Raw genomic sequence first — 17,856 nt, 5'->3', positions numbered from 1 at the left:
AGTCTCTGGTCATGGGCCAGTGGCCGTCCGCCGCCCCGAGGCGTGCTGGCTTTTCAACGAAGGCCATTGCAAATACGCGGGCCTGTGCAAGTTACAGGCATGAGTGCTCGGCATGTGGTGGCAGCCACGCCGCAAACCGGTGCTCCCGCCCGACTTCCAGGCCTTTCAAGCCCCCCGTTTCGGGAGACCCTAAGGACCCCAGTGAGCATATCAGAGATGTCCCCGTGGTTAGACATTTACCCCAATAAGGCGGCCGCCTCGCAGCTTCGCTTTGGTTTCACGTTTGGTTTCTTTATTCCTTTTGTTTTGAGTAGGTTTCCTGTTTTTTTCCGATAATTTGCGTTCTGCTAGGGAGCTCCCGGAGGTTGTTCGTGAGAAGTTGGGGAAGGAGGTGTCCCTGGGCAGAGTCAAGGGGCCGTTTCAATCGATTCCGTTTCCTAACCTTAGAGTGTCCCCTTTGGGTGTTGTCCCCAAGAAGGAACCTGGTAAGTTCCGCCTCATACACCACTTATCCCACCCCAAGGGTTCGTCGGTGAATGACGCTATTTTGCCTGAGGAGGCCTCGGTATCCTATGTGTCCTTTGACCGCGCTGTTTCTCTGGTTAGGACGGCGGGTCAGGGGGCCCTTTTGGCAAAATCCGACATTGAATCGGCCTTCCGGCTCTTGCCTGTTCACCCTGATTGTCATCATCTTCTGGGTTGTTCTTTAGATGGTCTGTTTTATTATGACACGTGCCTTCCCATGGGGTGCTCCATTTCCTGTCACTATTTTGAAATGTTTGGTTGTTTTTTGGAGTGGGTGGTCAGGCATGAGACGTTATCCTCATCGGTCATACACTATTTGGATGACTTTTTGTTTGTTTCCCCAGGGGCGGGGGACGGTTGTCTTTTGCTCCTCAACGCGTTTTTATCCTGTATGTCCAGGTTTGGTGTCCCCGTGTCGGCAGAAAAAACAGAGGGTCCTGTCACGTGTTTGTCTTTTTTGGGTATTGAAATTGATTCTGTCGAGATGGTTTTTCGTTTGCCCGGTGATAAGTTGCAGAAGTTGTTGTATTTGATAGAAGGTTTTCTGGCAGTGCATAAGGTTACCCTACAGCAGCTTCAGTCCTTGCTTGGTTTGCTTTGTTTTGCATGCCGGGTCATGCCCATGGGTCGTGTTTTTTCCAGGCGTTTGTCATTGGCGACCCGGGGCGCTAAGTCGCCACATCACCGCATTCGCTTGACCAGGTCCCTGAAAGCCGACTTGCGGGTATGGCAGGATTTTTTGCGCTCTTACAACGGTCGCACGTGTGTTATTTCTGAGGAGTTGCCTAACTCGGTTTTGTCCCTTTTTTCAGACGCTTCAGGTTCCTGCGGTTTTGGTACCGTTTTTGGCAAGGAATGGTGCTCCGCCCCCTGGCCGGAGTCGCGGCGCTCCCAGGGCCTTTGTAAGAATTTGACGCTGCTGGAATTGTTTCCTATTGTGGTGGCCGTGGAGATCTGGGGTCGCGAGCTTTCAAATCACCATGTCTGCTTTTGGTCTGATAATCTGGGTGTGGTCCATTGTATCAACCGTCTGTCGTCCTCTTCTCTCCCGGTGATTGCGCTGTTGCGACATTTGGTTTTGCGTTGTCTTGAGTATAACATCTATTTTAGGGCGCGGCATGTTCCAGGCGTTGATAACAGTATTGCTGATGCTCTTTCCCGTTTTCGTTGGCAGGTTTTTCGGGAGCTGCTTCAGGAGGCGGAGCGCATCGGGAAGGAGTGTCCGGAGCACCTTTGGCGTTTGGTGGTCATCAACTAATGTCCCTGGTGGGGGCTTCGGTGTCTCCTGCGACTTGGAGAGGTCACGGTAAGGCGTGGGCCGACTGGTTATCAGGGGTGGGAGCTAGGGACGTTGCCACGCAGGATTCCCTCCGGCTGGAGGTTACTGTCGAGTGGTTGCTCAAACTTAGGTCTATGGGTGTGTCCGCGCCTGTCGCGCAGCGCCGGTTGTCTGGGGTAGCCTTTTTCTTTCGCCTTTGCGGTTGGCCGGATGTCTCTAAATATTTTATCATCAGGCAGGCCATGAAGGGTTGGAGGAGGGAATATGTCTCCAGGGATTGCCGGCGGCCTATCTCGTTTAGCCTGTTGTGCAAGCTGGTCGAGGCTTGTTCCGGGGTGTGTATGTCGGTTTTTGAGGCGCAGCTTTTCTCGGCCTGTTTTAGCTTGGCCTTTTTTGCAGCCCTCCGGGTGGGGGAATTGCTCCCTCTGTCCGGCAAGAAGCCAGGTGGCTTGTCATTTCAGGATGTAGTCTATGGGAACGGGGCTCTCAGGGTCCGGGTTCGTAGATCTAAGACGGACCAGTTTGGCAGGGGGGCGTGGATTCCCCTCCACCAGGTTCCTGGTGTGGCTTGTCCAGTTTGTTTAGTCTCTGTGTACGGTGGGTCTCGCGTGGGTGGTTCTAATTTCTTCACGCACCAGGATACTTCCCCCTTGACAAAATTTCAGTTTGTGGCTGTTTTTCGCGCTTGCTTGTTACGGTTGGGTGTTGAGCCGAGGGATTTCGGCACCCACTCGTTTCGCATTGGGGCCGCTACTGAGGCTGCTAGAGCTGGTTTGCCGGAGTCAGAGGTTATGCGCATTGGGAGGTGGCAGTCTGCCTGTTACGCCAGGTACATCAGGCCGGATCTCTTGATTTAGACTGTTGTTAGTTTTTAAAGGTAAAAAAAAAAAAAAATATTAAAAAAAGATATGATAATGAGGAGTGATTTGTTTGCAGGTGTTTGCTCCAGCTGGTGCAGCGCGTGTTCGCAGCGTTATCCTGTGTTGCATTGGTACTAACTGTTTTTTCTTCTAGGTGTGGTGCGCCTGGCGGTGTGGTTGGTTGGCCACTCTTACATTTTCTGGGCGGCTCAAAGAGCGGACTGCAGGCCTGGCGGTCGGATGCTTGGATTCCGTGAGGGTTCCTGGAGGGGTATCCGCGGTCTTAGGTGGTCGCAGATCCTTACGGAGGTGGTAGATATCGGTTTCCATTCCAGGGGCCCTGTGATCCTGGTCATCCATGCCGGTGGCAATGACCTATGTTTATCTCGCTTGGCGGAGCTCATGGCTCCGACATTGAGAGGTTCTCGTCCTTTTTCGCCGAGATGGTGCTAGTGTGGTCCGAGATCATTCCTCGCGTAGTTTGGCATGGTGCCAGGGATGCCGAGGCTGCCGAGAAGTGCAGGAGGACCGTTAACTCTCGCATGTCTCGTTTTGTGCGCTCCCGAGGGGGTATTGTGGTGAGGCATCGCCAACTAGAGGGTGATAACAGGTCCCTTATGAGGCCCGATGGTGTTCACTTGACTGAGATCGGTCTGGACATCTTTATTTGTGGCTTGCAGGACGGTATCGAGCAGGCCATGTTTTTGCTGGGTGGTGGTCGGAGCCCCGTTTAAGGCTGCGGGTCTCCTCCGTGGCGGTAATTGATACAGCGGAATGTTGGAGATGGCTGATGGCGTACTTGCCCGCCGGGAGTCCGGCGGTTGGCATACCGCTCCAAGATGTTCTTTGGTTTTGCTGTATAAAATAAATAAGCTGTGGCCGATCACCACCCAGCTAAAAGGTTACCTGTTGTCCCGTGTGTTTGTTATAGGGGTCAGTTTTAAGTAAAAGGGGGAGCTACAGGTAGGCAGAGGTGCCGGCCCGGTTCTTGGCTTCCCTTTGCCCTATCCTTACATACCAGCAGTCTGGCAAGCGCCCGACTTATCGGGAGGGTGCTTAGGGACTGGGGGTCCCCCTCCCCTTCCCCTTCATAGCCATGGATCATATGTGGCACCTCGTCAGCTCCGTTTAGGTGCTTGAGGGGTTAATTGAGCTAGGATGGGACGTCATTCTGGGATGATTAGGTTATGTCTCCTCCCTCTAGCAGGGTATATAACCCCCTCCCCTGCTGCTGCTCTTCCTCTTTGCAGCGGAAGCCGAGTTGCCCACCCTCCCGCCCTTGAATGGGTACTTCAGCGGGGAGTTTTCTTCTTTGGTGTCTGTTTTTACAGTTATGTAACAGGAGGGAGAATGTTCGCATACAATAGGTAATCATTACCTGGGGAGCGTTGACGGCGTGGCGGTGAGCTAAGGATGTTTGTATGCAGGTTGTACCTTTTTACCCTTGTTTTCAGTTATTTACTTTGTCTTCTTCTTTTAAGAAGGGCGGTTTGGTTTGGGATACTAAGTCACAGCTGGCGGTAATTGATACAGCGGAATGTTGGAGATGGCTGATGGCGTACTTGCCCGCCGGGAGTCCGGCGGTTGGCATACCGCTCCAAGATGTTCTTTGGTTTTGCTGTATAAAATAAATAAGCTGTGGCCGATCACCACCCAGCTAAAAGGTTACCTGTTGTCCCGTGTGTTTGTTATAGGGGTCAGTTTTAAGTAAAAGGGGGAGCTACAGGTAGGCAGAGGTGCCGGCCCGGTTCTTGGCTTCCCTTTGCCCTATCCTTACATACCAGCAGTCTGAAGACAAACGGTAATCACACCAAATGTTGATTGGATTTAGATTTCTCTTTTGTTCATTCACTGTGCCTTTTGTTAATTGATAAAAATAAATTATTAACACTTCTATTTCTGAAAGCATGCTTACTTTGCAGTATTTTTCTAAAACTGCCTAAAACCTTTGCACATTACTGTACATAGTCAGAGACTGGGGTAGTGACAAGAGTCAGACTGAAAGCCTCTGCATGTTACACACAGGCGTCTTCAGTGCTCAGTAGAACTGAAGACTGAAGACAGCCTCTCCTTATAACGCTCAGTTAGAGCTTTGCTGAGAAGTTGTTTTTGATGTGTTTATCACGTGCATGAAGAAAAACTGAAGAAAAACTGGATCGACATCTCCAAGCAGCCATCAGGGAAAATTTCATGGCATCTGAAATCCTTCAGCTTTTCACACAATGGAGCCAGAGCTACATGGAAAACACACAATACAAAACATGGTGCAATTTTTCCTGAAACGACGCTCATGTGTACAGACCTATTGAAATGAATGGGTCTGGATTCAGTCAGGATGCTATGCATTCACGACGGGCATTGTATCCAAACAGAAAGCTTGCTCATGTGGAAGCAACCAGATGCAATGCATTTTTCGTTCATGGTTGCTAGGAGATGCTGAGTGTTATTAAGTTGTGAGCTGTACTCGGCTATCTCCAGAACTCCCCTAGAAAGAAATGGAGGGACCACACGCATGTGCGACTGTCAGCTCCATTCATTTCAGGGGGATCCAAGGGTTCTGGGGCCCCTGTTCTCATGATCCGTGAGGGCGTCTCAGCACCAAGGGCTCCCAGGCATTATTGTCATGTGGGAATCTGGCCCATGTCTAGGAAAGCAATGATGTCTAACTTGTAGTTTTCTGTATAACCTCCAATCATAGACGTGGCTATAGGGTGTTTATATCTGGGCCCTGGTTCATGGAGGAGGTCCAATGCCCAATGACACATAGTACATTACATTTTTACCTCCATCTACAGCATGTCTCTATCAGGGTTGCCAACCAAAAGTTTTCATTTTTCTGGACACCTTATCCCAAATTCACAGACAAAAAAAAATTGGAAACCATAATGAATGATAAAGATTAAGTAATACCTGTCTATAGCTCAGTACTGTATACTGGTAACTCATTACCAGCATTTACTGTGAGCTGTGAAATGATGAGAATTGCCACCAAAATGATCTAGTCAAGTACCATCAATTTGAAGAAAATCTGGGACATATCAATTTTTTGATCAAATGTGAATATAAAAACTTGGATCCTATTAAAAAATAAACTAATCAGAAATAGATACCACCATCAGATCACCACGATTGAAGCTTTTGGGTGAGGCTTTTTAAACATAGCACCTTAAATCCAGACATCAAGATAGGTGAGCCACCACACATACTATATCAATTTCCACAGGAGAAAAGTCACCTTTCTTTATGGACTATCCAGAAATTTTCAGACGATTGGCAACCCTGCTCTCTATGCCTCAGATACAGACGTTTTTATCTCTGCTGTGAACATGAGGCCTAGATCTAATTTCAGTGGAGGCATGCCAAGATCTGTCATGGTCAAAGCATCCAGAGCCTTACTAATGTGACCCTTCTGATGGACATCATTGAAGGACATCTTTGGACCTCATGCACCCAACCATGTGCATTCCAGTCAGTAATACTGAGTGCCTAAATGAAAACTATTACATGCCATAATGCAGACTGTAACCTTTTTATCTGGAGCTCACTATTAGTATTCCAAACACTTGCAGTTGTCACTAGAAATGTCTTGGAAAAGACAAGTAAAGTGCAAGACGGTGATCTAATTTTAGCGGAATATGACATCATCGAGAAGCTTCTCAGTGAACGGTTTCCATCTAATCAGGGCTCTGTACAACCGAATGCTCATGGCCTGCCTGCAAATTAAACACTGCATTTTCCATCGAGGACAAATGCATTATTCAGAAGTGGTTTCAATTTCATTAATGTGACAGAGCGTTCCTCAGAGAGAAGCCCTCTGTGGGATCATTAGCCTCTTGTCCATAGACGCTGTATAACAGATCTCGCCTCAGCCTTCACGTGTCCTGACCTGGCTCTTTTCTCATCGGTTTTCCTCTCCCTTTTCTCAATCTTCAGGGAGTTCTTTTTGGTTCCTTATTGTTAGTATTATAGTAGATCTTGTTAGTATAATAATAGCAATTAATGTAATGAGGGTTTATCTCACCACATATGGGAGCTGTGGTCTGGCTCTCGTCATCCCTGGCCTACAGTTGATTTTGCTGAGGGAAGCCTTAGCCAACCAGACGTTATACTATTACATGGTGGCTGTTCAGATGATGTAATTCCTGGACTGCTCTCTGTTCTGGCTCAGAAAATGGGTCCAGATTGAGGTACACAGCTCCATAAAGTCCATATGTGAAATGCACATAGATTGTAGTCTTCAGACAATCCTTTTAAGCTAACCTAAAAAAAGAGTCCAACCAAGGCTGCTGTACATGTTAGTTCTGCATTCTCAGACCTGTCCCGATCTGTAATACAAACCCGTCATAGACACTCCTTGTATCACCTCTGCAATAACCCAGATGGATGTTTGTTATATTTTGTACTAATGTCATATGATGTGTTATGTATCTGCCATAGGCTTCAGGAGAGAAAAGGTGTGGTAGGCATAAGGAATGGAACTGACCATTTAATTTTTTCCTTCTGTTTAGGAGTTGGCTGGTCCTGCCAGGAGGGGGAACTCTATAAAGAGTTAGCTTAGCAAGCCTGGAGTGAGGGAGCACATCCATCTACTCCCACTCCAAGGGCCTTGGGGCTAAGGATACAGCCTGTCTATGAGGACCACAACTCCAGGGAGGCTGCCGAGTCCTAGGCTACAGAAGATCTGCTAACTACAGTATTTACATCTGGCAGAGTGATCAGCACCACAGCTATACAGACTCTGCTGCAGGTGAGAGGATAACAAGTCAAGACACCCATCACCACAGTTCAGGACAGGCACATGCAAAAGCATGCATTTCACAAGTAGACACCTATAGCCACAAGTGCCAGCTTATTGCTGTTAGCAAAGGGAAATCAGGAGAGAGAAAAGGACTACTCAGGAGCGCAATTGTCTGCCATCTTGCCTGCCACCAGGAGCGCAATTGTCTGCCATCTTGCCTGCCACCATACCTTATCATCTGGGGATAGAGACATTGAATCTTGTACAGCTGCCAGCTGGATATACTGTAACTCATGCTTTGCACTCAGTAAAGAAAAATATTTGTTCTTCTACATCTGCCTGATTTCTTCACACCACCCAACCCCAGGGAGCGATGGTCTGTGGGAGTACACTGTGACACAACATCTCATCTGGGACACTATTACTCCCATCTTCTGCACTGGCCCCTCAGGCGCTTGCTACACCTCTTCAATATACTGTGTTCTTCCCTTCTAGTAATGCTTCTAAAGGACAATACCCACATAATATGGTTGTATGGGGTCATTTATCAAACTGGTGTAATTTAGAACTGGCTTAGTTGCCCATAGCAACCAATCAGATTCCACCTTGGAAAATGAAAGGTGGAATCTGATTGGTTGCTATGGGCAACTAAGTCAGTTCTACTTTACACCAGTTTGATAAATTATCCCAGTAGTCTTTAGACAATCCTTTTAATTCAAGGCTGCTGCGTTCACATATCTGTCCAAATCTGTAATACAAACCATCATAGACACTCCTTGTATTGTAAATAACCCAGATGGGGTATCAGTAATTGTTTGTTATATTTTGAACTCATGTCATATTATGTATTTTGTATCTGCCATAGGCTTCAGGTACCTGACACTACATCTAACACCAGGAAGGAGCCCCAACATCAGAGTGTGCCCTGAGGGAAGAAAGGGTGTGCCCTCCTTTTTCTGTACAGGAGTGTTGAAGTGAGAAAAGCCACTGTGAATCAACTACAACTCCCATCTGTGCCACAACTACTATTCCCCTATTCTCAGCTTCCCCCTGCAGTTTGCTGCATTAGCCTCCAACTGTCCCCAATGGGGCTCACAATCTAAGTTCCCTATTATGTCTTTGGAGTGTGGGAGGAAACCCACGCAAACACGGGGAGAACATACAAACTCCATGCAGATGTTTTCTTGGTCAGATTTGAACCTAGGACCCCAGCGCTGCAAGGCACCAGTGCTAACCACTGAGCCACCGTGCTGCCCATGAAGGCAGTATAAGAAAGTAACTCGGAGCCAATCACTGGGGCGAAAGCATGATCTGCCTTTGAGTGGATGAGCTAGCATTTCCTGCATGTCGAGAGGCACCAAAGAATTGTTTATCGGTGGGTGATCGGGGAGCATCAGCATGGGACTGGTGAGATGAGTATGATTTTATTTATTCTATTCTGCAATTGTGAGGTTTTTCAAAATATCTTAAAAGTGGTTGTAGAGCCTATGGTAATTTTTTTTCTATCCCCAGCTTTACCTGTTGAAAAAAAAAATCATATTACTCTGCTCCTCGTCCCTTGGTTCATGTCTCCCATGCTCTGTTCAGAGATCTTCTTGTCCCAAGCTGAAAAACTACCAAAAGGACACGGTCAAGTGCACCTCAGCAGTCAATGACTGGCTGCAGCAATGGCGTCTAACTGCTCGATCATGTGCTGCTTAAAGTCATGGACTTCAGCGGAGCCCTTCACCCTGTCTGTTCAGAAGATTGGAAGACCAGGGAGCTGGAACAGAGCGGTGGGTAGTAAGTGAGTAGGATTTTTTTTCAATCATACTCACCTGAGGACATTTACAAAAGTCTCAAAGGCTGAACAAGCCCTTTAAGGCCTGGATAATGCTCCTTTAGGCATCAAAAAGAATCGACTCTTCGCTGTGAATTTTGTAAGAAAGGGACAACGAAAAGAAAAATGTTTCATATTCTCAAAGTCCAATTATCAGGCTATTGTGATGTGCAGTCATGGGTATGTGAACTGGCCGTGAAGTTTCATATAGTCCTGATAATTGACTAACACTAACCTGTGGAGCCTTGCACTGACCTTAGTAAACACCAGCATACCATTCTGGACTCTAGCACATGTGGTTTACCCACTGGTGGATATTCCAGCTACTGATTCACAGACGCTCTGTCCAAGTGCAGCCAAGGACATCGTTACTAACCTCGGTGGAAAGACGAAATTCCTGTCTGCAGACTATACCATGCTGTGATTATTTGGCCCCCAATGAGTAAGGTTGGATGAGGTACAGGAAAATGTGTTATCATAAACCTCAAAACAAGTAAATTACAAAGCAAAAATGATTCCTGGTCATTGCACAGAAGCAGTAGTCGCCAAAATGTCATTCATGGTAATCCAAGTAAAGGGATGATTGATGGAGAACTTCTGTCTGGTTTTGCTTGTCAACTTTAATACATTACTATTCATTCACAGAGTATATTAATAAGAGTTGAATTTGAAAGGAATAAAAAAATATGAGTAATGCAGTAAAAAGAGAGTAAATGCTAGCAATGGCCACCACCCTCGACGTTGTCTATTAATCACAGCATTGCCTCTGAGCTTCGGAGGTTTGGTCAATAAATTAACTGGACAACCCCATTACTAAATGATTCCCAGCGATCAGCTGGTATCACGGGGGAAAATTTAGATCACAGTGAGATATTGCAATATTACATGGTGTACGATAATCGGGGATCAGGAAGGTGATTTCAAGTTTTTTTATTTTTATTTTTTTTATCGGCCTGCCTTTGTTCTAATCCTTTGCAAATCATGTTAACGGGGTTATCCTACTTAACCACTACAGGACCGCCGCACGCAGGATTGCGTCTTTGCGGCGGCCCTGTTATTCCTCCTGGACGCGCCGGGGCGTCATCTTGCGAGACGCGAGATTTCCTGTGAACGCGCGCACACAGGCGCGCGCGTTCACAGGAACCGGAGGTAAACTAGCTGATCTACAGCCTGCCAGCGGCGATCGTTCGCTGGCAGGCTGTAGATGCGATTTTTTTAACCACTAAAAGGTATATTAGACGCTGTTTTGATAACAGCGTCTAATATACCTGCTACCTGGTCCTCTGGTGGTCCCTTTTGTTTGGATCGACCACCAGAGGACACAGGCAGCTCTGTAATAAGTAGCACCAAACACCACTACACTACACCCCCCTGTCACTTATTAACTCCTGATCACCCCATATTAGATTCCCTGATCACCCCCCTGTCATTGATCACCCCCCTGTAAGACTCCATTCAGACGTCCGTATGTGTTTTGCGGATCCCATCCATGGATCCGCGGATCCGCAAAACACATACAGACGTCTGAATGGAGCCTTACAGGGGGGTGATCAATGACATATAGCCCATATAGACTCACTGATCACCCCCTGTCATTGATCACACCTCTGTAAGGCTGGCTCCATTCAGAGGTCCGTATGTGTTTTGCAGATCCACGGATCCATGGATCGGATCCACAAAACACATACGGACGTCTGAATGGAGCCTTACAGGGGGGTGATCAATGACAGGGGGTGATCAATGACAGGGGGGTGATCACCCCATATAGACTCCCTGATCACCCCCCTGTCATTGATCACCCCCCTGTAAGGCTGGCTCCATTCAGAGGTCCGTATGTGTTTTGCGGATCCATGGATCTCCATATTAAACTCTGCAGAGACGAGAAAGAAGTCACCATGGTGGTCTGGTCTGACAGGAGAAGAAGAGGAAAGAGAATATCTACATCAGAGAAGAGAAGTCACTGGATGTAAGAGGTACATATGTGTGCTGTATTACCCTGTATGTTCTGTAGCGCTGTATGTAAGGTTTTCCAAGTATGTCTTTAACAGTAGGACTGGAGGGAAGGGTGTGGGGGGGGCATTTCAAAATTTGCCTCGGGCAGCAGAAATGCTAGGTGCACCAGTGCTGAGTGAAGGGGGGGCCCAAGCTGAACTCTTGCACTAGGGCCCATGAGCCTTAAGCTACGCACCTGGTTAAGAGACATTCCGTTTTGATCCTTCATAATACAAGTCTATGGGCAGCATAACAGATCTATCCTGGTTTCCATTAGAAAAAACAGAAAAAAAAATATCCTCTATGTACACAAGATGGTAAGTTTCCCTGGATATATTATGCAACAAAAATGTATATATTATAATATTCACTCTGCGATGTGGATTGCTCTCGGCGTTTACTGAGAGTGGAACGGCTTGTGCATATGAATGGATCCAGGACTGACACTTTGAAATAGACACGACCCATTTACAAGCTGACCTATTATATTGGGCTTTTCCTATAAGAAAGGGACACTTGTATTCCTATTGACATTTAAAAAAATAATAATATGTGGAGATTTTATTTTATTTTTTATGTAGGACTTATAACCTATTTTTTGAAGAAAGACGTATAACCTATTGGTAGTCTGTGAACAAGAGGAACTATATTAAGGGGCATTAGCCCGCTATTTATATCCACTAAGGCCTCTTTCACACTTGCGTTGTCCGGATCCGGCGTGTTCTCCACTTGCCGGAATTACACGCCGGATCCGGAAAAACGCAAGTGTACTGAAAGCATTTGAAGATGGATCCGTCTTCAAAATGCTTTCAGTGTTACTATGGCAGCCAGGACGCTATTAAAGTCCTGGTTGCCATAGTAGTAGTGGGGAGCGGGAGAGCGGTATACTTACAGTCCGTGCAGCTCCCGGGGCGCTCCAGAATGACGTCAGAGCGCCCCATGCGCATGGCTGACGTGCCATGCGATCACGTGATCCATATGCGTGGGGCGCCCTGACGTCACTCTGGAGCGCCCCGGGAGCCTCACGGACGGTAAGTATACTGCTCCCCCGCTCCCCGCTACACTTTACCATGGCTGCCAGGACTTTAGCGTCCCGGTAGCCATGGTAACCATTCAGAAAAAGCTAAATGTCGAATCCGGCAATGCGCCGAAACGACGTTTAGCTTAAGGCCGGATCCGGATCAATGCCTTTCAATGGGCATTCATTCCGGATCCGGCCTTGCGGCAAGTCTTCATGATTTTTGGCCGGCCAAAAAACGTTCCGTTCCGGAATTGAAGACATCCTGATGCATCCTGAACGGATTTCTCTCCATTCAGAATGCATTAGGATAAAACTGATCAGGATTCTTCCGGCATAGAGCCCCGACGACGGAACTCTATGCCGGAAGAAAAGAACGCAGGTGTGAAAGAGCCCTAAGATACACTTATTGTTGCGATATCTTTATATAACTTAAACAGCATTCCATCCTGTATACACAGAATACCATCTTGTGTACATAGAGGAAATTGTACCTTTTTCACAGTGGGGTATATTCATACTATTATTTTTTATCTTATTATTATTTTTTTCATTTAATTAATATCTTTATACTTGCTTTACAGTGTGATTATCGCACACTGCCGCCAACCTTCTGTTTGCCGCATTGTGCTGCTCACACTGTGAAGCAATATATGTAGTCAGCTAAAATTTACCAATTTTAATACAATTGTGGAATATTACAAATTTTTATAAATTGTGGAATATGCAGATTTAATTGCTCCTGTTGACTAAAATATTACTTTTTAACTATATGTTGTTTTCCACGACAATACCAGATAATTGAGTGCCTCCCATTTTCATTACAATTTCTTTCTTTGTATCATCATATTGTGGACATTTTTCTGTGTTAGAGCTCTTTTTTCTTCCAGGAAATTCTTAATACTTTTGTGTTTTGTTATATTGTGCTTTGAATTTTACTTTACTTTTTAGTCCCCTTGTACATGCGATCTTCTGACCACTTCTTCCATAGACTGCAATAAAATACTTTTGCAGTCTATGGGATTTTCACTGGCTGCCTTTCAGCCCGTGCCTTGAGTGCAGCTTTGTAGGTAGCTCACTAGAAAAGCACTGGGGGCCCTCAGAAATAATAAAATTACATAAATAAAATAATTTTTTCTTGGGAACGCTGCAAACAGTTTTCACAAATCTCTTTAAAATCAAACAATCTCTTATTTTGTTTCTCATTTAAAAAATTCAGCAGAAAATGAACATGTACTCACTGTTGTATCATTGGTGGTTACATAGACCAGGACATCTGAGGAGTTACGGTTGTTGATGTACCGATAGCAGTTCCACACGCAGCTGATCAAGTAAGCCTGGGAGCAAACACATTTCTCATTAATTAATTTAGATGATGCAGTTTTTTTTTTGTTTTAACATTAATTAGCGCATATACAGAAAAAGAAGAAAAAGATAATCCTATCATACAAACATGACAAGGATATACTTTAATAAAAAATAATTACTACCCGTATACCCAATATCCCCCATTAGGGGAGAGGAGGAGGAAAGAGAAAATAATGATGTAATTAATTGCAGCTACATTCAACATTCTTACAAAGCTGGAAACAGCTGCAGAGGAATTATATAAGCCATGGGCAGAGTGGGAATTAAAAAAGGCCCTGGAAAAAAGTAATAGTGGCCCCATATTGTAGGTGGGTCCAAATTAGCAGAAGGTGGGGCAACACAAGTAGGCAGAGACAACAGTAGTAGGTGGAGCCAACAATACTGTAGTGCACCACAAAGTACCGCCCCTGCAGAACCAAATACCACAGTGTAGCACAAAATACCGCCCCTGCAGAACTAAATACCACAGTGGAGCACAAAATACCGCCTTCCTCGCCCCAGGATTAGGCCTACTGGGAAATATTCCTGTAGGGTCTATAGCCAATCCCCCTTCCTGTATGCATACAATTAGATACGAACAGAACCTGATGTCATAGTATCTGCACCAGGCCGGTGTTATCAGTCCCTGCTCACACTAAAACTATTGGCAAAAATAGCAAAAGTGGAAAATATATGGCTTTATAATAATATCCATCATTACAGGTAATCAAAAGCCAGTGCATCTACATGTATCTTTTCAGGATGCGTGGGTGTGAGCAGACTGGAGTGTATGAAAGATATCCATATTAAATACAGGGTGAATGTACAAATTCAGTGCAGATGATTTGTGGCCCAAACCAGGGCATCAGGCTACTTTTATGTTTTTCCCTTTTAGAACTTCTTCCGGGCGGTCATATTGGAAAAACACAGCAGTCAAGCCGCCATTAATTAGAGTTTTATAGTACATCCAGTGGAAATGTGTTAAAGGACATCTGTCCCATTTATACCTATGACACTGACTGACCTGTTCCATGTGCGCTTGGCAGCTGAAGGCATCTGTGTTGGTCCCATGTACATACGTGCCCGCTTTGCTGAGAAAAATTATGTTTTATTATATGCAAATGAGCCTCTAGGAGCAATGGGGGCGTTGCCGTTACACCTAAAGGCTCTGCTCACTCTACAACTACTGCATCCTCTGCACTTTGATTGACAGGGCAAAGTGTGATAATGTTTACACAGAGGACACAGCAGTTGCAGAGAGAGAGCAGAGCCTCTAGGTGTAACGGCAACGCCCCTGTTGCTCCTAGAGGCTCATTTGCATATAATAAACCTTAATTTTTCTCAACCATGAGGACACATATGAACATGGGACCAACACAGATGCCGTCAGCTGCCAAGTGCACATGTAACAGGTCAGCCAGTGTCATAAGTACAAAACTGCTGACAGATGCCCTTTAAAATACAGAGGTAATATACAAGGCTTCATTTGGTTGTGGTTTGCATTTAGAAGTTCAAATCCATGACTTCACTTTATAGAGAGAGGCCCAGAGTCATCATAGGAATCAAATGTATGTGACAGAAACTCTATTAGAGCCATAACACGGAGAGATTAGCGTGAGAGCCTCACAAAGAGAGCGCCAAGGCTAGAGCTGTGCCATAATGGTGTTTATACAAGCACAGTCTGAACAGATGTATAACCTCAGGACAGCATCCAAACCTCCAGAGAAATTACTTAAATAAGTGATCTAGATGGGCCAATGACACAGAGGAGAGGGAAATAACTGTTTTCTTAAGTATATCATGCAAAGTGAACTGAAAATGATAACAATGCAAATAAAGGGGTTTTCTATAAATAATGCTGCATCTCTGTATAAATGAAATATGCAAAGTTTTTGCGTTTCAACTCTTCACCATATTCCAAGATACCTGTTTGCTGTCAGTGAATAAGAACAGTGCCCGGCCCTTTAACAGTGACCTGCACAGTGCCCGGCCCTTTAACAGTGACCTCCACATTGCCCGCCCCTTTAACAGTGAGCTCCTCCACAGTGCCTGCCCCTTTAACAGTGACCTCCACAGTGTCCGCCCCCTTTAACAGTGACCTCCACAGTGTCCGCCCCTTTAACAGTTACCTCCACAGTGCCTGCCCCTTTAACAGTGACCTACATTGTGCCCGCCCCTTTAACAGTGAGCTACACAGTGCCCACCCCTTTAACAGTGACCTCCACAGTGTCTGCCCCTTTAACAGTGACCTCCACAGTGCCTGCCCCTTTAACAGTGACCTACACTGTGCCCGCCCCTTTAACATCCAAGATGGATGCATGTAGCAGTGTAGTTGTGCCCTATGTGTCGGGCAGCCCTAGCCTAAAGCTGACACTACAGCAGTGAAGAAAAATGGCTGGGTTGTTATAGAAACCTGGAGTAAAGCTGTGTGTATGTGGAGACTAAGGGCCTGCGAGTTTCTATTCGCTGATAAGAGACATGTGACCGCGTGTATGGCAGTTGGGATATGAAGAGAAAGACTTGCAGGCTTGTATTGGCTAATGCAGGTCATTTTTTGGGAATATCTCAGGAACGGTACGTCCTAGAGAGCGGTGACCCTCAACAAGATTTCTTTCTAGGTAGCAAGGGATGTGTATACCAAGTTTCGTTGAAATCGATGGTTGCGTTTTTTAGTGATCGCGGAACACACATATATACACACATATATACATACGTCCTTTTTTACATTTATAGATTCAGACATTTCTGACATGCAAGATTTAAAACATCAGTCTGTGTGCAAGCTGTCATTTTTATTATTTTTTGTGTAGCACTTATCTCCGACCTCACAAATACTCATTATTGCTCAATTCTTATCAAACGTATAAGAACATGGCTTAAATAAGTGTTTATGAGGTCAGCATGTCACAGATAGGAGCTCTACATAAGCTGTCAGTTGACAGGATTCAAAGAAAACAGAACTGAACCTTGCATCTCAAAAACAGATAAACATTTTTAATAAAGACCAAAAAGACCAATCAAATGAATTTTAGCCCAAAATTAGTAAAATGCCATGTTAGAAAAAAAAAGCCTCCGAACGTATATATATAAAAAATAAATGTAACGGCCGACCAACATCTGTGTGAATGAGCCCCAAGGGTACAGCTACACGGTCAGGTTTTCTGAAGCAGTTTTAGAAGCCAAAATCAGGAGTGGACCATAAAAGGAGAGAACGTATAAAGGGGCAGATAAGACCTCTCTTCTTTTTTTGAATTCATTCCTGGTTTTGGCTTCCAAAACTGCATCAGAAAACCTGACCGTGTGACCGTACCCTAATTCAAGTTGAGACTCATAATAAAGATACCGTTGTACACTGCACAACCATCAGAACGCTTACCTTAAAAGCCAGGATGACACTAATAAAGAAGAGAATGATGACAACAAGGCATGTGGGATTGACCGATAGGATCTCCTCCTTGTATGGGAAATTGGATGGCTGGAAGATAAACACAATCCTGTTTGTTACAGCAGGGTCTATCAGAAAATGCACAGTAATAAATTGTATGTGTCAACCATCCTTGCTGAGAAGAGTGTTTCCAGCTGTGATCCCTGACAACGCAAGACATTAATGCTGTAAAGGTCCGTGAGAGGCCAGAATTACTTTAGGAGAAGCAGAGTTACGGGACATGTTCAATTTTATTACATTTATTTGAAATAAAAGCTTTCAAGCCTCATGAGTTGTGCTCTGCAGAGACATTCAGGGATGATGTCTTATAGCGGACCTGTCAATGTAAGACAAAAGCACTGCGGGTGACATTACGAATAAAGGAGCCCTCTACGAGACAATGCAAGTTCCTCATTAATCTAGATAGTAACTGGTCTCAGACAATATACTGGAAAAGAAATACAGTCAAATGCATTCTTTTCTGTTATTGAGACATGTCATAAAATGAGATCCATGGGTGGCCAGCTAGCTAGCATCTCCCAATGTTCCTCAAACTATGAAGTCCCATTACTGTCCTTGCAAGTTCCATGATTAAAATGAATTAGAGATATGTGACCCCTATCCTCAGCAGGTACCCTTCGTTATTGAGCTTGAAAAGGGCTCGCCATCGCACTTTATGTGAGAATAAAATACCAATAATAACCAATCTGTGAACGTTTAGCCCCCTTTATTCTTTCTGGTTTAAGGAGATGTAAACTGACCCTCTTAGCGTCCAATGGTTTAAAGGCTATGGACACATTTAGGGGCATTTTTTATTACTGTATTCTACTTTCTGTAAAAGTATTTAGACACCT

At 45.2% G+C, this 17,856-nt stretch overlaps 1 protein-coding gene across 1 annotated transcript in view; it reads right to left on the bottom strand.

The window, feature by feature from the left end:
- LAPTM4B (lysosomal protein transmembrane 4 beta) overlaps nt 1-17,856 on the bottom strand; it is a 96,121-nt gene that overhangs the window by 10,027 nt on the left and 68,238 nt on the right. Inside the window, exons 5-6 of the mRNA XM_044294642.1 lie at nt 16,955-17,053; nt 13,473-13,568 (exon numbers count right to left, since the gene is read on the bottom strand). Of these exons, the coding sequence (XP_044150577.1) occupies nt 13,473-13,568; nt 16,955-17,053 (195 nt within the window). The remainder of the gene's footprint in view (nt 1-13,472; nt 13,569-16,954; nt 17,054-17,856) is intronic.

The sequence above is a fragment of the Bufo gargarizans genome, chromosome 5, assembly GCF_014858855.1.
Source record: "Bufo gargarizans isolate SCDJY-AF-19 chromosome 5, ASM1485885v1, whole genome shotgun sequence".
Lineage (NCBI taxonomy): Eukaryota > Metazoa > Chordata > Amphibia > Anura > Bufonidae > Bufo > Bufo gargarizans.
This window is presented reverse-complemented; position numbering and strand designations above follow the sequence as displayed.